The following is a 24878-nucleotide window of genomic DNA, read 5'->3' as shown; positions in this document are numbered from 1 at the left end:
ATATTTTTTCCATCCTTTGAGTTTTAGTTTGTTTATGTCTTTGAGTCTAAGGTGTGTCTCTTGTAGGCAGCATATAGATGGATTGTGTTTTTTTTTATCCACCTGCCACTCTCTGTCTCTTTATTGGTGCATTTAGTCCATTTACATTCAGTGTAATTATTGATAGGTATGAGTTTAGCACTGTCATTTTGATGTCTTTTTTTGTGTGTTGTTGACAGTTTCTTTGTTCCACTTAATTTTCTGTGCTTTTTTTTTTTTTAATGTATTTTCTTTTCAACTTTTTCATTGTTGCTGATTTTGTATTTGCTGAGTCTTCTTTTTTTCTTTTTTCTTTGATGTGTAGGATTGTTAGTTCCCTTTATGGCTACCTTATCATTTACTTCCATTTTTCTAAGTTTAATCCAATTTTTTATTTGTTGATATTGCCTTGACTTCCTCTCCATATGAAAATTTTATGACTGTATTATTTAGTCTCTGTTTTTTGTTTTAATGTTGTCATCTTTTACATATTGTTGTCTCTGTTTCCCTATTTTCAGTGTTTTAGCTCTGACTTATTTTTGTGACTTCCCTATCTGGGTTGATATCTGGTTTTTCTGTCCTGCGTTCTAGTCCTGGTTGTTCTTTGATGTTATTGATTCTCTAACCAGAGGACTCCCTTTAGTATTTCTTGTAATTTTAGTTTGGTTTTTACATTTTTCCTTAACTTCAGTTTATCTGAAAATGCCCTAATTTTCCCATCACATTTGAGAGACAGTTATGCTGGATATATAATTCTTGGCTGGCATTTTTTTTTTTTCCTTGAAGGCTTTACATATGTCATCCCTTTGCCTTCTTGCCTGCATGGTTCCTGCTGAGTAGTCAGAGCTTGGTCGTATTGACTTTTCTTTGTAGATGACTTTTTGTTTATCCCTAGCCACTCTTAACATTCTCTCTTTATCTTTGGTTTTGGCAAGTTTGATTATAATGTGTCTTGGTGACTTTCCTTTGGGATCTACCTTGCGTAGGGTTTGATGAGCTTCTTAAATAGATATATTCTCATCTTTCACGATATCAGGGAAGTTTTCTGCCAGAAAATCTTCAACAATTCTCTCCGTATTTTCTGTTATCTCCCCTGTTCTGGTACTCTAATCACTCGTAGGTTATCTCTCTTGAAAAAGTTCCACATAATTCTTAGGGTTTCTTGATTTTTTTTTAAATTCTTTTATCTGATTTTTCCCCAAATAAATTGGTGTCAAGTGCTTTATCTTCAATCTCACTAATTCTGACTTCCAGTGCCTCAATTCCACTCCTATGACTTCCTATTGAGTTGTCTAATTCTGAAATTTCATTGTTAATCTTTTAGATTTCTATTTGCTGTCTTTCTATGGATTCTTACAGTCTGTTAAATTTGTCATTATGCTCTTGAATAACCTTAAATTCCTCTATTGCTTTGTCTGTGTTTTCCTTGGCTTGTTCTGCATTTGCCTGATCACCTTCCTAATCTCTTGAAAAGCTCTGTATATTAATCTGTTGAATTCTACTTCCAGTAATTCCAAGACCTTTTCTTCCTCTGGGAGGTTTCTTGGTTCTTTGTTTTGGTTGCTTCCTGAAGCCATCATGATCTGCCCCTTTATGTGATTTTATATTGACTGTTGTTGCCAATATAAGTTATTATATTTATTTATTTAGTTTGCTTACTGTCTTAGTTTCTTGCTTTGTTTTGTTTTCATCTGCTCAAATAGGCTGTGAGCTACTTGGATTATTGACGTCTTTGAAGCTCTCATGCCCTGTTACCAGGTGGTTAGAGCTGCTGTTAGGTATGTGAGCCCAGTAGTCCATTTAATTTTCTTGTGTGAATTCAGCTCAAGTGTCCATAGTGTGTGGTGCCAGTCCTAGACTGGCAGGGCTATGTAGGGGTGATTGGAGCAGGCACAGGTATCTGGCTGCAGTAGGGGGTTATGTGCTGAGCAAGGTAGGGGGCTGACGGCTGCCTCTGAATGCCTGGGTGGCAAGCGTGTCCCCATTTCCTAGAGCACATAGGTGGGTGGGTTTTGCAGTGGGACTTTGGGCACCCAATGCTGTTGGCTGTAAGGACTGGGAGACACCATTTATTCTCAGACCTCTGTCTTTTGGGTGGCAAGGTGGAGTGGGTGAAGCTACCAGTCCTCAGGACCCTGATGTGGGTAGGTGAGGACCCTGCTTAAAGGGTAGGGCATGTCAAATGTCACAAATCTGCCATTCCCCCTTAGCTGTTGCGGTTGAAAATAGGCTTCAGGTATGTATCCTGCTGTGCTATGCTAATGAGGGCCTACGCTGTTGAAATGGGCCCATATAGGTCTAGGCAAGGGTGAAAGGCATTCAAAGTCCATGGACCCCTTATGCTTGTGCCTAGGTAAAGGGGTTGTGCCTGCTCTGAGGTCCTGCTTTAGGGGAGCTGGCAAATTATTTTTTCCTGTTTGTTACTTGTATGTGAATTTGTTCCCTCTCCAAAGTGGAGAGAATGACATGGGGCATGAGATGGGTCCCACTTCCTGCCCAGGGGGCTTGGCTATAGCTGAAGCCAGACCAGGACTGGAGCAGAGTGGGGAAGGGGTGGGTAAATGGGAGAGAGCTACTTCCCAGAGGGGGAATGGTTTTTTTGATCCCTCAAGGTAGGTTAGACGCTTGCACTTAACTTTCGCAGATCTAGTGCCGTTTTCCCGTGGTTCCGGAGGCTTGTGCAGACTCTGCTGCTCGTTTTTTCCTGGTGTGGGAAACAAGTCCTGAGCACTAGTGCTTGCCTCAGCCCATGCGCACCATCCAATCCAGCTAGCAGGATGCTGGCCAGGTCAGGTCTGGCAAATTCTCACGGCTTCTGAGTTCTCTTTCCCTCCCCCTGCCACCCAGTCCAATTCCTCAATTTTGTCTTTGATGTTCAGGACTCCTAGATTGTCATATATAATCAATTCATTTGTTTTTCTGGGTCTTTGTTGTAAGAGGGACCGAAGAAAGCATCTGACTACTCTGCCATCTTGGCCCTGCTACCTCGAAACTATGATTTAAATATATAGGGATTCCTTATCAAGTTTCTCATTAAGAGGAGTGTGGGAGGGAAGTCTTATAAAAGGGGAGGGGAGCCCTGGTAGTGCAGTGGTTAAATGCTTGGCTGCTAACCAAAAGGTCAGTGGTTTGTACCTACCAGCCACTGGGTGGGAGAAACATGTAGCAGTCTGCTTCTGTAAATAGTACATCCTCAGAAACCCTATGGAGCAGTTCTACACTGTCCTGTAGGGTCGATATGAGTCAGAATCAACTCGACTGCAATGGATTTAATGCAGGTTGGAAGAGATTCTGCTGCTGAAATTGTATTTGAAAACCCCTGGCATGAAGGGAAGGAACAGCAGGCTGTGAGAAGACCCCTGTCTTTGGTATTGTTATTTTTCTATGTTATGTCCTGTGTAGCCAGTACATAATAAATTCCTTGAGGGCTCAGAGCCTTTGCCCAAGAGCCTGGACCTCAGATCAGAAGGTTTGCCTTGGATTCAACCAGCTACAGGACTTTGGGCAAGGCATTTGTTATTCTGTATCTCCGTTTTCCCAATCAGTAAAATGGGGTGAGAGTTCCTAGGGAGTAATTTTTAAGAATGAAACTCTCGAGTCTATGATTCCAAGTAAGGAGCAAAGCTCGAGTCCTGGACAATTTTTAGTTGGGTTATTGCTTAAGACAAAAGAAGAATTGCTGCTTGGGAAACATATTGCTCTGATTCAGCTGGCTGCGGAGAGTCAAGGGGAGAAAATGGCCTGATGGTTTAAACCACAGAGACCTGGGCTCCGATCTAGACTCTATCCCTTAGGTTTGCACACTCGTGAGAATTAAAGGAGATCACATATGTAAGGCACAGCTTAGAACAAAGAAGACAATAAGCCCTGGTAGATCAGAAGTTCTTAATATTGCCATGGCTATTATTATTATTTACACCTCTTTGGAAAGTGTCAAAAGAGGCTGTTGTACATACTTGGGGTGCAGGAGGGTGGTGGACCAATTTGTAAGGCAGATAACTGAATGGGGCTTTCCTACTCAGAACTCGGCAAAGGATTTAACTAGGCCAAGCCTACGCCTTCAGAAAGACATTTCCTCTGAACTTCGATTCCTCTGGCAGTTTTACAAAAGTCCCTTGTGTGTTCATCTCCCAGGGCTTCCATAACAATATACCACCAATCCCGTGGTTTCTAAGAACAGAAATTTATGTCTCACAGTTCTGGAGGCTGAAAGTTTGAGATCAGAATGTCAGCAGCAGGGCCATGCGCTCTCCAAAGTCTCCAGAGGAAGATCCTTCCCCGTCTCTCCCAGCTTCTGGTAGTCCTGGGTGTTCCTTGGCTTGTACCTGTAGCTTAACTCCTTCATCGCATGACTGTCTTCCCCCTGTACCTCTCTCTGTCTCTTCTCCTCTTTTTTAAGGACACTAGTCATATCTTTTTTCTAGTCATATTGGATTAGGACCTACCCTACTCCGGTATGACCTCATGTTAACTGATAACATCTTCAAAGACCCCATTTCCAAAAAAGGTCGTGTTCACAGGTATGGGGGTTAGGACTTCAACATATCTTTTTGGGGGACACAATTCAATCCATAACACCTTGTATTATTAGTTGTCTTTATAGGCTTTATCCTGTTTCCCCAGCTGGTGTGTAATCTCCCTGGGAGTCAGGGCTTGGCCGTGGAACACTGAACTTAAGGACTTGCCAAGCTGTGTGGGCTTGGGCCAGTCATTTCACCTCTCAGTTTCCTAGTTCCATCTCCTGTGAAAACTGGGGATGGTAATAGTGCCATTCTCTAGTTTGCCCACTGGAAAGGTCCAGGCAGTGGTCAGGGATCAGGAGGATGGTAGTGCCTCTTCATGTCCCTTCTGGTGCTCTGCCCCACACAGTGTCTGAGTCCAGCAGGTGATCCACTCACATCTACCCACGCTGACCATGGGGCAGGGCAGCAGGATAGAAGTGCCACTGGGTCAGACACCCAGGCCAGGCAGGCTGGCTCTGACCATGCCAGGATGATACCTACCTTGGCATGCTCACAGCAGCCTGGTCATGGTTACCAGGAACGGGAGGAGGAGGAAGGGTCCAGAGCCTCCAGCACTCTTCTTTTGCTACATATGGGGGAGGCAGAGCCTCCAGGGTGCCAACACCACCCACTCCGAGGTCATTTGTTGGCTTCATGCTGAGTCTTCAATAGTTACTGTTATGGATTGAACTGTGTCCTGTAGAAAGATATTGAAATCCTAACCCCTGTATCTGCAAAGGAGCCCTGGTGGCGTAGTGGTTAAGAGCTATGAATACTAACCAGAAGGTTGGCAGTTCAAATTCACCAACTGCTCCCTGGAAACCCTATGGGGCAGTTCTACTCTGTCCTATAGGGTCACTATGAGTTGGAATCGACTTGACAGCAGCAGGTTTGATTTGGTGCCTGCAAATGTGACCTTGTTTGGAAATAGAGTTTTTCTTTGACAATGTTACGTTAATGAGGTCATACTAGAATAGGGTGTATCCTAATCTCTTTTGAGTGGTGTCTTACAAAAGGAGAGGACGGACAAGGAGATGGAATCACAACAGAGTGGGGAGGTACCATGTGAAGATGAATCTATAAGCAGCAAAGAAACACCAAGAATTGTTGGAAGCCACCAGAATGTAGGAGAGAGGCATGGAACAGATTTCCTCTCAGAGCTCTCAGAAGGAGTCTACATGGCTGATACCCTGATTTGGACTCCTAACCTCCAGAACTGTACAACAATAAATTTATGTTCTTTAAGGTCATCTATTTTGCGGTTATTTTGTCACAGCAGCCCTAGGACACTAAGACTTACCTTATCAATTGCCATCAGGTTGACCCCAACTCCTGGTGACCCATGTGTGTCAGAGTAGAGTGGTGCTCCTTAGGGTTTTCAGTAGCTGGATTTTCAGAAGTAGATCACCAGCCCTTTCTTTTCAGGTGCCTGTAGGTGGACTCAAACCTCCAATCTTTTGGTTAGCAGCCGAGTGCATTAATGTTTACACTACCCAGGGACTCCAGGAAACTAAGACAGTTACCCAGAAACCCAGTTAAATTCAAGCATTTCAGGATGCCTGCTGTGAGCTCAGCTCTGCGGTAGGCCCAGTGGGGGATTCTGAACACTTCGAGGGTTAGTCTCTGTCAGAGTTGCTTACATATCTTGGCGTTCCCAGGTTGCTCGTTGAAGCAAAGGAGGGAGGGAGGTATGTATGAATAAATGAAAGAAACTGGATTTGTCCACAAGTAATTTATAACCTGGGCACAGAGCATAGCACCTGCAGAATATGTGGATCGGAGGGGAGGGTGCCGAGATGGTGAGCTGGGTGGGTGTTCCCAGAGCCCACGGCAGTGTTCGGCACATAGTAGGTCACCAGTACCTATTTGTTGAAAGAAGAAATGAGAGCGAGTGTGCACATGTGTGAGAGATCCATTGAGAGGAAGAGGGAAGGAGGGAGGAAGAGAAGCCCAGGGGCTTAGAAATGAGGTGGACCCAGATGGGCTGCTGTGATCAAGGGTGGATTTTGAGCTTGGTGCCTTTGGATGGTATTATGGATTGGATTGTGTCCCCCCCACAAACATGTGTTGTAAATCCTAACCTCAATGCCTGTGGTTATAATCCCATTTGGGAATGGGTTGTGTTTGTTATGTCAATGAAGCAGAGTTAGTGTAGGGTGCATCTTAAATCAATCTCTTTTGAGATAGAAAGAGATTAAACCAGCAAGCTAGAAGCAGAAATGGAGAAACAGAGATGCTAAGCCATGTAAAGATCACCCAGGGCAGAAGCTCAGGAGAGAAAAGGATCTTCCTCCAGAGCCAACAGAGAGAGAAAGCCTTCCCCTAGAGCCGATGCCCTGAATTCGGACTTCTAAACTGTGAGAAAATAAATGGCTGTTTGTTAAAGCCACTCTCTCATGGTATTTCTGTTATAGCGGCACTGGATAACTAAGACAGATGAGTAGGGATTAAAGCAGCAGAGGGGAAGAGAGGAAGAGAAAGGGAATTCTCAGCAGGGAAGGCAACGTACAGCAAACTTATCACAGACAGACCAGGGTTTGAATTTCTGCTGTACCACCTACTGGCTTGGCTAAGTCAATTAACCTCTTTGGACCTCATTTTCTTTATTGTCAAAACAAGGATAATAATAACAAGTGTGGCCATTTATTGAGTGCTTAGAATGTACCTCATACAGTATTAAGTACTTTATGTATAAGCTCATATAACCCTGTGAGCTAGGTACTATTGTTAACATTGTTTTATAGATGAAGAAACTGAGGCACAGAGGAGTAAATGACTTGCTTAAGGCCATTGTGTCGGTTATCAATTGCTGCTTAATAAACCAATTCAAAACTCAGTGGCTTAAACCAATGATCATTTTATTTGCTCATGATCTGGTGGGTCAGCAATTTGGGCTGAATTCAACTGGGTCCACTCATGTGGGCCACAATTTTCTGGCTGATAAACCTGGTTGGATGGTCTAAGATGGCCTCACTCACATGTCTGGTGGTTGGCATCCTGGGTATTTTGCATCTGGCCTCCCCAGCAGGCTATTTCAAGCTCGTTCACATCTTGGCCTAAGGGCTCCAACTACAGCCAAAAGCAGGCAAACCCCAGCGTGCAAGCACTTTTAAGGCCTAATATCCTATTGACCAAAGCAAGTCACCTGGCCATGCCCAGAGTCATGGGGTGGAAAAAGTGATGGAGGAGCTGCAGAGTCACAGTGCACTGGGGTGTGCCTGCTGTTCTTGGGAGGGATTGTTGTGGCCATCTTTGCAAGCAGTCAGCGACAGCCTTGCAGCTGCTGACCCCAAATCCCATGCTTCATTGCTAGGGAGATCTTCTGAGCACTTTCTAGTTACCATACCTGCTTACACAGTCATTTCCACCCCCCCTCCCCCCCGCCAGCCCCTGGAACTCCAGGGTAATGGCCACAGTCACTGAGGAACAAATGTGGAGAAAGGATTACTCGATATGCCAGACTTTTTTCTATTAAGTTTTTTATAAAGGAGGTGGTGGTAGTTTTCAGGGGGAATTATAATGGATCCTGGGCATAATGATGATGGAGAGAAATGCTAAGGGCCATCCATCACCTGATTTAGGGAAAAGCCTTGCCTCCACCTGGGACCAGGAAGGATGCAGATGCCCTGCAAGGCTGGGCAGTTTGTTAGTTGTTTGTTCATTCATTCATTCAACAAGCCTTCCCTCTGCCCTGTTCCCACCACGTCACGGTGCTTTCCTTTCTAAAGCGCAATAGCGTGCGTACACATACACACGCACATACACACGCACACACTACCTCACCTCTTTTTCCCCTGAACTCCACTGTCAAGACACAATATAGCCCTTGATTGTATATTGGCCTGGGAGGGAAAAAGGGCAGAGGGTGAGCGTGTGGGCCAACATGCCAAATCCTTCCAGAAGAGGCCCAAACAAAAGAACAAACAACAAAAAACCCACTTCATTTCATTGTTCAGCTAAAAATATGTTCAGATCTTCAATATACTTCTAGCCCATGAAATCCATCTGTTGTGTTATTAACTGACCAGCATCGCGGCCTGCCTACTGCAGCCCCTCCTCTGTGCTCCTTAACTCTGCTCTGAGCCTCCCCAGGCAGGGCTGCCAGGTCTAGGGCTTCAGGCTGGGCCTGGTGACTTTGCTCAGGGCCACGTGGGGAGGGTCTAAGGAGGAGAGTCCACGCCAGCAGCAGCTGGTTCCAGGTAGATGCTAATTGCACTAATAAATGGGCTCTACTTATCACTTACGAGGCATTGGTGGCTCAGTGGTAGAATTTGCCTCTCTATGGAGGAGACCCAAGTTCGATTCTTGGCCAACGCACCTCATGTGCAGCCACCACTCGTGTGTCAGTGGAAGTTCGTGTGTTGCTGTGATGCTGATCAGGTTTCAGTAGAGCTTCCAGACTAAGACAGACTAGGAAGAAAGGCCTGACAATCTACTTTTGAAAACCCCATGGATCACAATGGTTCAATCCACAATAGATCAAGGGAATGGCGCTGGACCACTTTATTCCATTGTACATGGGGTTGCCGTGAGTCAGGGCCTATTCAAAGGCAGCTAAAAGCAACAACAACACCCTTCACTTGTTGAAGCCTTGACTTGGTTGTGCACTGGGCTTAGGGGTAAGAAATCAACTCAGGGGAGGGAGAGGCCCAGGCAAATTTTTGCAAAGGCTGTTTACCTCCTAATGACCACCCTCAGGGTTGCAGGTGGTGAGAACCTGAGACTGGGAGCCCAGGAATGTGACTTCTGTTCCCAACTGTATCCCTGGCTTGCTGTGTGTCTTCCTAGAGCAATATCTCCAAATCTGTAGTCATTCATGTGCCCTTACCATGGCTTCACCATGTGATTGAGCCCTCTGCCATTTACTTGACATTTTTCTGTAAATTGATCCCCCTCTACCCCCCTTTTTAAAAAAACTTTCTCAGTCCTAATTCTTTAGCAGCAAAGCAGCCTTGTATCCTGAAAGAGCACAGTTTTGGAGTCAGATGGGCCTGGGGTCAAGGTCTTGCTACTTGATATGACCCTGGGCAAGTCAGGCAACCCCCCTGAGCGTCAGCCCTTCCCAGGAGTCGTTCTGAGGAGAGGCGTGTGAGTAGGATGTAGTACAGTGCCTGGCAAACATTAAACCGGCTCCAGTTCACCGCAACCTCATGTGTATCAGAGTAGAAATGTGCTCCATAGGGTTTTCAATGGCTGATTTTTCAGAAGATGATTACCAGGCCTTCCTTTCAAGGTGCTTCTGGGTGGACTTGAACCTCCAACCTTCTGGTTAGCAGCTGAACGTATTAACTGTTTGCACCACCCAGGGATCCTGGAAAACATTAGTGCTAAATAATTGTGTATTTGATGAAAGAGTGAAGCACAAATATGGTTCCTATGTAGTTCTGGATCTTTCCTGTCTCCTCCAGCCCTCGTTGCCACTGTGCCAGCCTGAGCCCTAAGGCAGCTTGGCCTGAAAATTACAGCCACCTCCTGACTGGTCTCCATCCTCCAGGCTTGCCCTATGTTACATGCTTCATGCTTGGGCTGGAGGGACTTTTTTTTTTTTAAGAATTACTAAATTTTTAAATTTAAGGATAATACATGAACATGATTAAACAAAACAGAAAGGTACAGAGTGAGAAGTGTGTCACCTCTTGCCTGGCTCTCCCTCCTGCTCCTGTACAGTTTAATTTACTAATATCTCCTTCTAGAGAGATTGTAGTCGTAAAGTGGCACACATGTACAGAGATGTCCCCACACACTCCTGTTTTACACAAGTGGCTTTACATGCTATTCTGCATCTTGCTTTTGTAGTTGTATTTTGGGAATTGTTTCAGTAATAATTACAGCCTTCACTGTTATGTAGGGGACATTGGCGAGTCAGTGGTAGAATTCTCACCTTGCATGCAGGAGGCCTGGGCTCAATTCCTGACCAGTGTACCTCATGCACAATCACCACCTGTCTGACCATGGAGGCTTGTGTGTTGCTAGAATACTGAACAGGTTTCAGCAGAGCTTCCAGACTAGGAAAGACTAGGAAGAAAGGCCTGGGGATCTCCTTCCAAAAATCAGCCAAGGAAAATCCTACGGTTCACAGTGGTCTGATCCACAACTGATTGTGGGGATGGTGCAGGATCGGGTAGCATTTCGTTCTGTTGTGCGTGGGGTCACTGTGAGTCGAGAGCCAACTCCGCAGCAGCTAACAACAACCACTCTTAGATGGTGATTTCCCATGCCAGACACTGGTCTAAATGCTTTACATTTAGCTAATTTAGTCATCACATAACCCTTTGGGGTAGGTATTATGATTACCATCTCCGTCTTAGGGCACAGAGAGGCCAGGAAGGCAGCCCAGGGTCACCCAGTGGGGAGTAGCAGAGCCTGCTCCAGAGTCTGTGTGCTCAGACACTAAGCTACTTATACAACTGCATTCAACTGTTTATATAAACATACAGAAACTACTTACATCCATTTATTTTGAAAGAAAACGATATTCCACATCAGCAAATGGAAACCAGTTTGGTATAAATTGAAGGGTTCCATAGGTTAAATGAAAATAAAAGTAGCTGGAGTCTGCCAGAGACCAGCAGCAGAGAGGCACTGAGGACGTACTACCACCAAACAGCACCTTTCCTCCTGCCATTGTCAGCAGGATTCCATGACAACCGAGAAGGGTGTAAGCCCCTCGTTGTGGGGAGTCCGTAGTATTTAATAACACATGTAATACCAAAAATCATCTTGCTAACACAATCGGTACCTCTCTCCCACTTTGGGAAACACTGACCTAGAGCAAGTTACCTGGACTCTGGCCTCAGTTTCCCCCAACTATGGGATGAAGGCACGGAATTGGAGGAATTTTGAAAGTCCTTTCGAGCTTTGATCTGAATGCCACTGTGGCCTAGGAAGGAGAGGACAGGAGTGTCTCTGACTCAGGGCACCGCCGCAGGCTCTGCTGGCCCACTGTCCCACTGGTCCGGCTGTGTGTGCGGGTTCATCTATGGGTAGAATTTGTCCTAAGAAGAACTGGGAGATGAGGTTTTCCCTCTCGCCTCTTTCAGCTCTCCTGCCAAGATATTCATTCACTCAGCACACACTTCTGGATCACCAACTGCGTCCAGAAGGATGAGACACAGCTTGTGTCCTCAACAGGTACACAGTGTGACAAGTGTCTTAATGAAGATATGGACACAGTGTGAGGACATGGGGGGGGTGTCAGGAAGGCAGCAAAGAAGACATGGTGTTTGTTTTGGATCTGGAACACAGAGGAAATTTCCTGGGTGCAGAAGAAGGCAGAGGAAGCATGTACAACCACAGGGAGCAGGAAGGGCTGTGTGGGACGAGCAGCTCTGAGCTCTCCTGCTCCCCCAGTCAATGTTATTTGCTTACAAGTCATTGCATAAGGTTTGACCAGTGATATGGATCATGGGGAGGCTAGAAGGGAAGGAAGTCTGCCTTTTGGGACTCATTCAGTGGCAAGGACAGAAATCCGGTGAAAACTAGTTTTTATAAGAATGACAATTTGTTGGGTCACATGAGCAGGCGTAGCTGGATCCAGGAGTCCCACAGCACGTTAGAGAATCAATGCCTCTGTGTTGAGGTTAGAAGCAGGCAGACTTCTTCCACGTGGTGATAAAGATGGCCCCCAGGCACTGCAAGCTCCCTGTCTACCATATCAGCCCTGCTAGTGGAAAGAGAGCACCCCTTCCCAGTTTTTCAGCAGAAGTCCCAGAGCTGTCTCTGATTGGCCTGGCTGGAATCATGACCCCGATCACTGTGGTCAGATTAACATAGTGTTTACTGATTGGCCAGCCTGGGTCTGGTGTCCACCCCCAGAAGTAGAGTGTGCAGTCAGTTTCACGTGAACCACACGGACTGAGAGTGGTGAAGAGGAATTCTGGGAGTTTCCTCAAAGAAAATCAGCAAGCTGTTTTAGAAGAAGGAGAACTGGATGATCCTCCAGAGAAAAACAACAGATGTCCACTGAGGGGGGAGTACCTGGGGAAAGACAAGGAAGTGGCTCCTTTGTCTAGCGCTCAAATGAACAAACACCTGATGTTCTTCAACCTATAAGCTCTTTCTCAAACCAGCTTGGCTCCTGCTCCTCCTGGGTTTACTGCTCATCCTGCTCCCTTTGTCTGGAGCACTGCTTCCTTACCCCATGCCCTGTTCAGCCAGCTAACAGCCACTCTTCATTCAGAGTTCACTGGAGACATCACTTCTCCAGGAACACTTCCTTTAGCACCCTGTACACCCCTCATCGTTCTGGGTACTCCCCTCATCAAGGAGCCCTGGTGGTGCAATGGCTAAGCACTTGGCTGCGAAGTGAAAGTTTGTTGGTTTGAATCCACTAGCAGCTCTTCGGGGGGTTGCGGGGGAAGACCTTGCATGATCTGCTCCTGTACAGATTACAGCCTTTGAAACTCTATGGGACAGTTCCGCTCTGTCCTGTAGGGTCACTATAAGTCGGAATTGACTCGACGGCACACAGCAACAACACTCAGCTCATCATAGCACTTATTACATCATGTGATAATCACGTAGTTAATTGTCTGTCTCCCCAATGGAGTGTGTACTTTGTGAGAGCAGAAGCCCTATCTGTCTTCCACACTGTAGTATTTTCAGCAAAAAAAAAAAAAAAATTTTTTTTTTTTTTTTTAGTATAGTAACTAAGGTCCCTAGGTGGCACAAATGGTTTGCGTGCGACTACTAATCGAAAGGTTGGTGATTCAAAACCACCCAGCAGTGCCAGAGAAGAAAGGCCTGGCAATCTACTTTGTAAAGATTACAGCCAAGAAAACCCGATGGAGCAATCTACTCCGTAACACATGAATTCTTTATGAGGGGAAATTGACTTACAGCAATAGGCTTCGTTTGGTGTAGTACCTGGCACACAATAAACTTCTCTAAATATTTATGACTGAAGGTGTAGCTGTCCCATTCCTCTAATATATTCACCAGGTCAAAGGCAATAGAGCTGCACCTCCCCTGTTTCATCCTTCCTCCTTTCTCCTTCCCTGCCTCCTTTCCTTCCCCCTTCTCCTCCTTCCCTTCTTCCTCTCTCCCTCTCCTTTCCTCCCATCCATCCCTCCATCCATACAAATAAATATTGGTACTTACTAGATTCTAGTCTTTCCCTATTACAGGGCATATGATCATAAACAAGGTGCTAGCCCTCTTGGACTTTGCACTCTTGCATTTGGGGAGGCACCATCTGCAAACATGGAAAATGAATAAATGAGATAAAAAAATTTTTCTTTTAATAAATTCTGTGGAGAACATAGACTACACAGAATGTGAGTGGTGAGATTGAAATTCTGGGCTTCTCTTTTCCTTCAAGGGTGTCTTGGCACACATTAGCCTGAGTTTCCACCCGTACACAGATTTTGGCAGCAGAGAGCTTGATGTGCCCAGGAGGGCCCTGCCTGTGGGACAGAGGAAGCCCTCATGGACTGCATTGTTGAGAAGCTGTTTTCTTATAACTGATCCTTACCCTGCCCCAGCATGTCCCTTTGTTGATGCTGTCAACTTCCAGACTCTATTTGCCTTCTTTTGCATTTAAATGAGGGTCTAAGGACTGAACGGATAATACTTTCCTGTTTTCATGATCTGAGGATCTGGGAAGATGCAAAAGGCAACATATACTCAGCAAAAGGCAGCATGAGTACCAGAAACGGCACACCTAGGGGTCCGAAGACTCAGCCTCAGTGGATAGCTTTAACAAACAAATTTATTTTCTCACAGTTAATGAGGCTAGATGTTTGAATTCAGAGAATGCCAGCTCCAGTGGAAGGCTTTCTCTCTGCCAGCTCTGGAGGAAGGTCCTTGTCTCTTCAACTTCTGCTTCCTGGTCCTTTAGAGATCTCCTTGTGGTGTGACATCTATCTTACCCCATCTCTGCTTCTCTCAATTGCTTGTTTAGTCTTTTTTATATCTCAAAAGAGATTGACTCAAACACACCCAATACTAATACTGTCTCATTAACATGACAAAGACAACCCATTCCCAAATGGGATTGTAACCACAGGCATAGAGGTTAGGATTTACAACACATATTTTGGGGGGGGACACAGTTCAATCTATAACAGGTAGATAGAGAAGAGAGAGATAACTGCTGTCAAGTTGACTCTGCCTCATGGCAACCTTATGTACAATAGAATGAAATGTTGCCTGGTCCTGTGTCATCTGCCCAATCACTGGCATGTTTGAGTCTATATTTGCAGTTTTGGGCCAATCCATCTCACTGTCTCCCATGTCCTCCTGGCCCCCTTTGTCACCAAACCTGATGTCCTTCTCCAGAAATTGATCCCTGCTGATGACGTGTCCAAAGCAAGCAGGTCAGACAGTGTTCTGTTGTGATCCGTAATGTTTTCATTGGCTAATTTTCAGAAGTAGACTGCCAGGCCTTTATTCCTAGCCTGTCAGTCTGTAAGCGCCACTGAAACCTGTCTAGCACGGTGACCCTTCTGATATTTAAAATACCGGTGGCATTGCATCCAGTATCATAGCAACATGCAGCCACCACAGTATGACAAGCTAATAGACAGCTGGGGTCCTGGCTCTTACATTCTGAGAATCCATGAGTCCAAGAACAGCAGTCTGAAGTGTTCCTGCATGGTCCCTCTCAGCTGGTGGCTGGACTGTTGAGAGGAGGCCTCCCTGATACAGTCTGGAGGCCTGGAAAGTGAACCCCCCTTCATCTCCCATTAAGCTGCATGGGTGCCTCTGAGGGGCCCTTCAGGGATCCCAAATTGAAGACTGGGTCTCAGCAACTTGGCCTCAGCCTACCTCCTGATGATAGCTAAGGCCTATATGGCTCTTACCATGTTGTAGGTATTGTTCTCAGGACTTTATAAAAATTAACTCATTTAGTCCTTACCACAAACCTCTGAGGTAGGTGCTGTTATCCCCATTTTACAGATGAGGAAGCAGAGGTCAAAGAGGTTCCGTGATGTGCTCAGGGTCACATGGTGGCTAAGTGGCAGCACCAGGATTCAGCCCCAACATTTAGCTCCAGAGTCCATATTCTTAACTACCATGCCCTAAAACAGATGGTGTCCCCATTGACTCTTGGCCTATGGCAAAGGGAACTTTCTGAGCAACAGATCAAGTCTGTGATTTAAAAGTAACAGTCATAGAAAAAAAAGTCATAGTCATAGAAGAATTCCTCATTCTAACGATCACTTTGCAGGACTTTGAATGAGAATGAATAGTGTTATAGAACTGGCTGGAATTCATTGTGTGAACTCCCAAGTTCCCTGACTTACAGGGACTAGGTAGGAAGGAGCACGTCCCATCCCTGGTGGTGGGTCCTGGTGGGAACCTCTGCTTAATTAGTTGCTGTAATTATCTAAACAGCAAGAGAAAAGAATGAACAAAGTTCAGAAGCCATGGATTCCATAAATTTCTTGTGCTTCTTAGCATAGAGAGATGATCATAAACTTGATATTGTAAAGGAAAAGTGTACTCCTAGTTGGAAACCAGTTGGAGACAGAATGCTGTCGGTTTGGGAATGCCCAGTCTTTCTAAGGCTGCCAAAAGGATTCACGTCTGCTGAGAATATGGTAATAAAGTAAGGAAACAGTATGATGAGGTACAAAAAGTGGTACATTAAAAGGCAAAAGACCAGATTTCCAATCTGGTTAAATATATGCTTACCATGGAACCTTCCATTTCACTCCTAGGTATTTACCTAAGAGAAGTGAAAACATGTCCACGTAAAAACTTGTACACAGATGTTCATAGCAGCTTTATTTATAATAGCTCAAAACTGCAAACAACCCAAATAACCATCAACAGATGAATAAGCAAATTGTAGTATATCCATCCAATGGACTACCACTCAGCAATAAAAATGAATTACTGATGCTTGCAACAATATAGATGAATCTCAAAAAAATTCTAAGTGAAAGAAGGCAGACCCAAGAGTTTATTTTGTGTGATTCCATTTATATGAAGTTCTAGAACATACCAAACAAATCTACAGTGGCAGAAAGTAAATCAGAAGTTGCCTGGGGCCAGGCGTGGGGGATTGACTGCAAAGGAGCATAAGGGATCCTTTTGATGCGACGGAAATGTTCTGTACCTTGATTAGGGTGATGACTACATGGATGTAAAGTCTGGAGAATGCACTGATATACTGTTTGGCCTTAGGCAAGCCACTTGTCCTCCCTGAGCCTCAGTTTTCCTATGTGTAAAAGTTGGTGGTTGGATTAGCTGATGCCTAGGATTTCTTCAGACTCTTAAATTCCCTTGTTACAACAGTATCTGATGTTTGTTACAGAAGGAGAGTAGTAAAGGGAAATTTGCCTTACAGGAAGTCATTTTATAGCCAAGGATAAGTTTATTTCAGACACAGAATAGCTACTGGGTTATATACTAATACTCCTTTTGGGGACAGAGCCACTTGAAGACCAATTTTACTTAACGGAACAGCTGAAAAAATGATTTGTACGTGAGTAAGAAGGATGTTCTTCATGGAAGCCCCATGAACACCTGAGGAAGAGCTTTCCCGTTGACACCTGGGGAGGGGGAGCAAGAGTTACACTGGCAGGGCTGGAGAGGACAGCTGAGGAAGGACCAAGTTTGCCACATCACCTCTGAGAACCTCCAAATGCTCAAGGGCTATGGTTACCCTTTTAATTTCCTCTTTACTAGCCCATGCCTGGCGCTTGTTATGAGTTGTCATTAAGTTGGCTCTGACTCATGATGATCCCATGTACAACATAACAAAATATTTATTGTCTGGTCCTGTGCCATTTTCATGATTGTTGGTATGTTTGAGTTCATTGCTGTGGTTATTGTGTCAGTCCATCTCATTGAGGATTTCTTTCATCTTTGCTGGCTCTCCACTTTGTCAAACATGATGTCCTTCTCCAGCGATTGGTCCCTCCTGATGACCAAAATAAATGAGTCAAAGTCTTGGACAGTATTCTGTGACGCATAGGGTTTTCGTTGGTTAATTTTCAGAAGTAAATATCCAGGCCTTTTTTTCCCTTGGGTAACCCTGCTGGTATCTGAAATACTGGTGACGTAATTTCCAGCATCATAGCAACACACAAGCCACCATGGTACAGAAAATTGACGATGGATGGCGGACCTGGAACTTAGTAAGAACTTAATGACAGGTCGCAATGATGATGATGGTGATGGTGATAATGGTGTAGCTGCTGCTGCTGCTTCTGGTCATCATTTCCAGTCCTAGAGCGTTTGTGCAAAAATAAAGAAGTGTGAAAAAATTCATAGTGTTACCATGGTCATCTCTGTGCCATGGGAATGCAATGTCTTTACTTTGTGTTTTTGCTTTCCTGTATTTTCTAATCTTGTGCAATGAATAAGTACTGCTTCTATAATAATTCAAGTTTATATGAATTAAAAAAAGTAAAGAAGTGTAGGGGCTCATAGTGTGGTATGGGAAGAGGGCAGGTGCAGATCTAACTGGACCACAGAAACTTGTAGGGGGTTGAAGCCATAGGGCCACCCCATGCTGGGCCATAACAAGCTGCTGACCTCCTGCACTTGTGTGTCCCCAGGTCATGAAAACCTACCACATGTACCATGCGGAGAGCATCAGTGCGGAAAGCAAGCTGAAGGAGGCTGAGAAGCAGGAGGAGAAGCAGTTCAACAAGTCGGGAGACCTCAGCATGAACCTGCTCCGGCATGAGGACCGGCCACAGCGCCGCAGCTCTGTGAAGAAGATTGAGAAGATGAAGGAGAAGGCGAGTGGGGGCTCCAGGCAGGGAGGGGAGGGCTGTGCTCCCAGCTGAGAGCCCTGGCCTGGTGCCCTTCTTCCCCCCAACACCCCAGGGCTATGGGGTGGACAGGTGCTGCCAGCACCTCCTCCCTTGAAGATCAGTGTCACGCAGGAGGGAGGGCCAGCCATGCCTCTGGTGAGCACATGTGAGGCCTGTCCTAGCACCAGTCAACAGGTGGGGAAAGGAGCTCAGCTAACAAGATTGCTGAACTGGGATGAGGTTCTCGCCCAGTGAGCATGTTCTCAGTGGGTGTGATGGGAGCTCCTTAGCCAGGGGAGTGGGGTCTTGCTCCAGAGGCCGGTTTGGTGGCTGGGGGCTAGTTGTGACTGAATGTGCCCTACCAAGAAGGAAGAGCGTTAGGCTTCCAGTAAGCGTGTGGGGACCTGGTGAAGGGCCCATTTAGAAACTGCCATTTCCAAACCAAAGACGGGTTCAACTCCACTCAGAGAAGCCTCAGAAGAAAAGGTTGGCAATCTACTTCTAAAAAATCCGCCATTGAAAACCCTATGGAGAGCAGTTCTACTGTGACACACATGGGTCACCATGAGCTGGAGCTGACTTAACAGCAGCTGATTAGTGCATGGTGGAAGGAGTGCTGGCTTTGAAGTCAGGCCAGGCCTTGAAAATACAGGCAGTCCCCGACTTACGCCATATTCGAGGTATGACGGGCCGCACTTACGACTGTTTTTGTTTTTTACATCTTATCGTTGGCAATATATTGCAGCATGTAATTTGCTGCTGTTATCGTTCTTATGTGTTCACTCACAGATGTTCAGTTTTATGATTTACTGTTCAAAACACTGCGGACTTATAAAGTTACTGATAATAAAAGGCAATAATAATGAAATCGTAAAAAAAAAAAAAAGTTAGGCATTCGACTTAAGTCAGAACCTGCTTACGACAGAGTCATTGGAACGGAACCCCACCGTAAATAAGAGGCTACTTGTACTATACATTACCTCTCTGAGCCGCAGTTGTCAGACCTGTACAGCAGATTCCTTGGACCATTAACAGGGATAGCAGATAGTCTCATCTCTGGTGTCAACTCTGATTGATTGGCAGTGGCTGCCGGAGGATTGTGTTGAGGATTGTGCATTCCTATCCAGGCTTAGTTAAAAAGAGTGCCGTGATCAATTGATGATGTCTGTCACAGCGGGGGAATTTAGAGAGTGGTGTACATGCTGCTTTTTTGTCATCCCTAGGCTAGGCAACTTCTAAGATTACTTTCTTAAGGGATTTTCTTACTGAATTCTCTGCATTCATTCATTCTCTGCAGTCAGCAAACATTTTCTGAGATCTTTTTATATGCCACACATTGTAAACTAAAAAAAAACACATTGTACCACATGTTTATTTGGGTGTCTGTGAGTCTAATTCTATGATGTTATGATCTTTTAGCTCTAAAAATTATAGGAGATTGGGTGGCAACAAAACCCAACAGGACCTGGGTAAACTGGAAATGTGGCTGGGAGCAACTAGGATAAAATTTCAGGGTAATTACTGAAAGCAAAGAAAAATATGCTTTACAATAACCAGGCAAGAACCCAATTAAAAACTGGGCAAAGGATTCTGATAGATATTTCTCCAGAGAAAATATATAAATAGCAGTAAGTACATGAAAATATGCTCAACATCAGTAGTCGTTAGGAAAATGCAAATCAAAACCACAATGAGATACCACTTTACGCCCATTAATAAACCAACCAAACCTATTGTTGTTGAGTCCATTCCAATGCATAGCGACCCTATGGGACAGAGTAGAACTGCCCCATAGGGTTTCCGAGGAGTGGCTGGTGGATTTGAACTACTGACCTTTTGGTTAGCAGTCAAGCTCTTAACCACTGCGCCACCAGGGCTCCATTTCACACAAAGACAGATAATAACAAGTTCTAGCAAAGATGTGGAGAAATTAGAGCCCTTAAACTTGGTTGATGGGACTGAAAAATGGTATAGCCAATTGCTTTGGAAAACAGTCTGGCAGGTCCCCAAAATGTTAAGCATAGAGTTACCATACTACTCAACAATTCCACTCTTAGGTATCTGTCTACCTAAGAGAAAGTAAAACATATGTCCACCCAAAAACTTGTATATGAATATTCATAGCAATATTATACATAATAGCCAAAAAGTAGAAACAACCCAACTGTCTATTAACTGATCAAAGGAGAAATAAAATGTGGTATATCAATACAATGGAATATTATTCAGCCATAAAAAGGAATGCGTTCTGATACATGCTGCAGCATGGATGAACCTTGAAGACATTATGCTAAGCGAAAGAAGCCAGACACAAAACACCATACACTGAATGATTCCTTTATGTGAAATGTCCAGAACAGACAAATCTATAGAGATAGGAAGTAGGTAAATTGGAGATGGAGAATGACTGCTAATGGACATGGGGTTTCTTTTTTGGGTGATGAAAATATTCTAAAGCTAAAAGGGGAGATGGTTGTACTACTCTGTGAAAATAACTAAAAAAAAAACAGGCAGGAAATTATTACAGGACTCTGAAAGAGGGAAGTGTAAAGGGGTAGATGGAGTAGTAGCTGAGGAGTCTGGAGGATAATTTATAGTTCAGATTTGTATGCCTAATTAGCTTTTTGGCTCTTGGTCAAGCCACCTCTCTTTAGTTCTCATTTCCTCACCTATAAACTGGATGAATTAAACTAAGACACCTCTAAAATCCTTTCCAGATATAGGAGTTTATGAGTGCGTGAACGGCTGACAATGGTCTCAGGGTCATAGTGAGCCACTGGAGATGAGCCAAGAGTATCCAGACTCTTCTTGGGGGTTGGGTGCATGGCAGTACCAGATGTAACTACCGGGAGAAGTCTCTTTCTGGAAATTCCCAGAGTAAGAGGACCTGGAGAAAGGTCAGAGGATATCTCTGAAGAGAATTAAAAGGTTGACAAAGGGGACACCTCTGCTAAAAGGCTAAGAGAACTCCGTCTGGGATAAGGAAGATTTAAGAGTGAGTAGGTAAGAGAGGAAATCCTGCTTCCTTAAGGAGGCCTATCCTTTTGCCTGGCAATCTGCTTCCAAAAGGTCACAGCCTTGAAAACCCTATGGAGTGGAGTTCTCCTGTGTCACGTGGGGTCACTATGAATTGGGATCAACTCGACGACAACTAACAATAACAACAACAACATCCTTTTGCTCTAGGAGTCCCTGCAAATGTTAACGCACTCAACTCCTAACCAAAAGGTTGGAAATTCAAGTCCACCCAGAGGCACCTGGAAAGAAAGACCAAGCAATCTACTGCCAAAACATCAGCCATTGAAAACCCTATGGGGGTGCCTGTTCTCAGCACTTCTATTCAGTATAGCATTAGAAGTCCTAGCCAGAGCAATAAGATGAGAAAGAGAAATAAAAGGTGTCCAGATTGGAAAAGAAGAAGTAAAGTTATTTCTATTTCCCATCTGGGTACCAGGTAATATGATCCTATACTTTAGACCTTTGTATCCATGTGTTCTAACGAAGATCAGAGACCACAGCCTTCAGTATGGATTGCACCTCAACATAAAGAAAAGAAAAATCCTTACAACTGGACCAATGAGCAACATCATGATAAACTGAGGAAAGACTGAAGTTGTCAAGGATTTCATTTTACTTAGATCCACAATCAACAGCCATGGAAGCAGCAGTCAAGAACTCAAGAGACGCATTGCATTCGTTAAATCTGCTGCGATGGACCTCTTTAAAGTGTTGAAGAGCAAAGATGTCACCTTGAAGACTAAGGTGTGCCTGACCAAGCCGTGGTATTTTCAATCACATCATATGCATGTGAAAGCTGGACAATGAATAAGGAAGACAGAAGAAGAATTGACACCTTTGAATTGTGGTGTTGGCGAAGAATATTGAATATACCATGGACTGCCAAAAGAACGAACAAATCTGTCTTGGAAGAAGTACAACCAATATGCTCATTAGAAGCAAGGATGGCGAGACTGCGTCTTACATACTTTGGACATGTCAGGAGGGATCAGTCTCTGGAGCAGGACATCATGCTTGGCAGAGTACAGGGTCAGCGGAAAAGAGCAAGACCCTCAACGAGGTGGACTGACACAGTGGCTGCAACAATGAGCTCAAGCATAACAACGATTGTAAGGATGGCTCAGGACCAGGCAGTGTTTCATTCTGTTGTGCATAGGGTCGCTATGAGTCAGAACCGACTCGACAGCACCTAACAACAACAACAACATCCATGTGTTCGGTGTATTCAGCCAACCGCGGATTAAAAATATTTGGGGGAAAAAAAGCGATGTGTAGGCATACCCAGCTGTAGCCTCCCACCATTTCACAAATCCTTGATCTCTCTCCAGCACTCGTTTTTTGAGCATTGTTCGCCCCGTGTCTGACGTTTACTATGTAGTTAGGGCTACAATAGTTGTGACTGTACTGAACGTGTACAGATTTTTTTTTCTTGCCGTTATTTCCCAAACAATACAGCACAAGAGCTATTTACATAGCATTTATATCGTATTACGTATCATAAGTAACTTAGAGATGATTTAAAGTATACGGAGGATGTGTGTAGGTGATATGCAGATATTCTGCCATTTTACATAAGGGACTTGAGCGTCTGGAGACCCTGGTATCTACGTGGTGTCCTGGAACCAATTCCCCACGGATTCTGAGGTATGACTGCATATAGAAAACCCCGAAGAGTCCACAAGAACACTTCTAGAGCTAATAGAGGAAGTTAGAAAAGTTGCAAGATACAACACACAAAAATCACTTGAGTTTCCATACACTAAAAAAAAAACTAGCAATGAGAAATCTGAAAGGGGAATCAGGGAAACAAATCCATTTATAATAGTATAAAATAGTATCTAAGAGAATAAAATACCTAGGAATAAATCTAACCAGGGACATGAAGGACTCATACAACGAATTATAAAACACTGCTGAAAGAGATTAATTTTTTGCCCTGTGGGCTATACAGCCCCCATATGCCTTTGGGGTTCCTTGGGAAGCTGCTTTCTCACTTACAGTGCATCCTACTGCAAGGCTAGGGCTTGTGTAACTGTTTAAAACTGAAGAAATGGGTGTGTGCCACAAATTACTGATTTTACAGGGTATTAGGCAGTGCATCCTATAGGTGTGATTTTGCAAATTTTGTCTCTTTTGGCTCTTACGGTGGGAGATAAGCTTATATTTTCATGTCCCTGTTTGGAAGTAGTGTTACTTGCAATGATTCCATGTTCACATGAATACCTCATTTTCAGGTGCCATTCATTGTACGCACCTGTGGTCTCACCAATCATATCCCCAGAGTCCACAGGGACATAGGTGTTGCACATAATCCTGCCCCCAGAGTCCATAGGGACATAGGTATCCCACGTAATCCTACCCCCAGAGTCCACAGGGATATAGGTGTCTCACATATTACCCATAATACCTACCAGGAATTCAGACACACTCAATGATCAGTATGCCTTCATTACTGAAAACACATGGCATTGAAAAGTTTTTTTTTCAAAGCAGAAAATAAGTTAACCACCAAAGGGTTAAAGAAGACTTAAATAAATGGAAAGATGTTCCATGTTCATGGATTGGATGACTTAATATTATTAATATGTCAATACTACCCAAAGCCATCTATAGATTCAACACAATCCTGATCCAAATCCCAACAGCCTTCTTTACAGAAATAGAAAAACCAATGCTCAACTTTATATGGAATTGCAAGAGGCCACAAAAAGCTAAAGCAATGTTGAAAGAGAAGAATAGAGTAGGAAGACTCACACTTCCTGATTTTAAAACGTATTATACAGCTATGGTAATCAAAACAGCCTGGTACTGGTATAACAACAGATACATACACCAATGGAATAGAACTGACAGTCCAGAAATAAACCCACACATCTATCATCAACTGATTTTTGGCAAGGATGCTAAGTCCATTTGATGGGGAAAGAAGAGTCTTTTCAATAAATGGTGCTGGAAAAATTGGATTTCCAAATGCAGAAAAATGAAACAGGATCCATGCCTCACACCATACACAAAAGCAAATTCAAAATGAATTAAAGACTAAATGTGCAAACTAAAACCTTAAAATTCTTAGAAGAACAAGCAGGGGCAATGCTGTCAGGCCTAGCTTTTAACAATGAATTATCTAATAACAAAAGCACAAACAGCAAAAGACAAAATAAATAAATGGGACCTCATAAAAATTAAGAAATTTTGTTTATCAAAAGACTTTACCAAAAAAGTGAAAAGACAAGCTATTTGACTGGGAGAATATTTTTGGAAACCATATGTCTGACAAGAATTTAATAACCTAAATATATATAAAACTTCAACTTAACAACAAAAAGACAACCCAATCATAAAATGGGCAAAGGATTTAAACAGACCTTACACCAAAGAGGAACTCAAATGGCCACCAAACACATGAAAAGATGCTCAACATTATTAGCCATCAGAGAGATTCAAATCAAAGCCACAATGAGACACCATTTCACTCCCACTAGGATGGCTAAGATTAAAAAAAAAAAAAAACCAAAATAACGATGTTTGCAAGGATGTGGGGAAATTGGAACCTTTATCTATTGCTGTTGGGAATGCAAAATGATACAGCCATTGTGAAAAACAGTGTGGCAGTTCCTCAAAAAACTAA

The 24878-nt window shown here is 44.0% G+C and overlaps 1 protein-coding gene across 4 annotated transcripts in view; it reads left to right on the top strand.

The window, feature by feature from the left end:
- The window catches only part of SRGAP3 (SLIT-ROBO Rho GTPase activating protein 3), a 333060-nt gene that overhangs the window by 225303 nt on the left and 82879 nt on the right, over positions 1–24878 (top strand). For all 4 annotated transcript variants that reach the window (XM_049863437.1, XM_049863436.1, XM_049863435.1 and 1 more), the window contains exon 5: positions 18032–18217. In XM_049863437.1, the coding sequence (XP_049719394.1) occupies positions 18032–18217 (186 nt within the window). The remainder of the gene's footprint in view (positions 1–18031; positions 18218–24878) is intronic.

Source organism: Elephas maximus, chromosome 20 (genome assembly GCF_024166365.1).
Source record: "Elephas maximus indicus isolate mEleMax1 chromosome 20, mEleMax1 primary haplotype, whole genome shotgun sequence".
Taxonomy (NCBI): domain Eukaryota; kingdom Metazoa; phylum Chordata; class Mammalia; order Proboscidea; family Elephantidae; genus Elephas; species Elephas maximus.
Note: the sequence above shows the minus strand (reverse complement) of the source record. Positions and strands in the feature narration are given on the sequence as shown.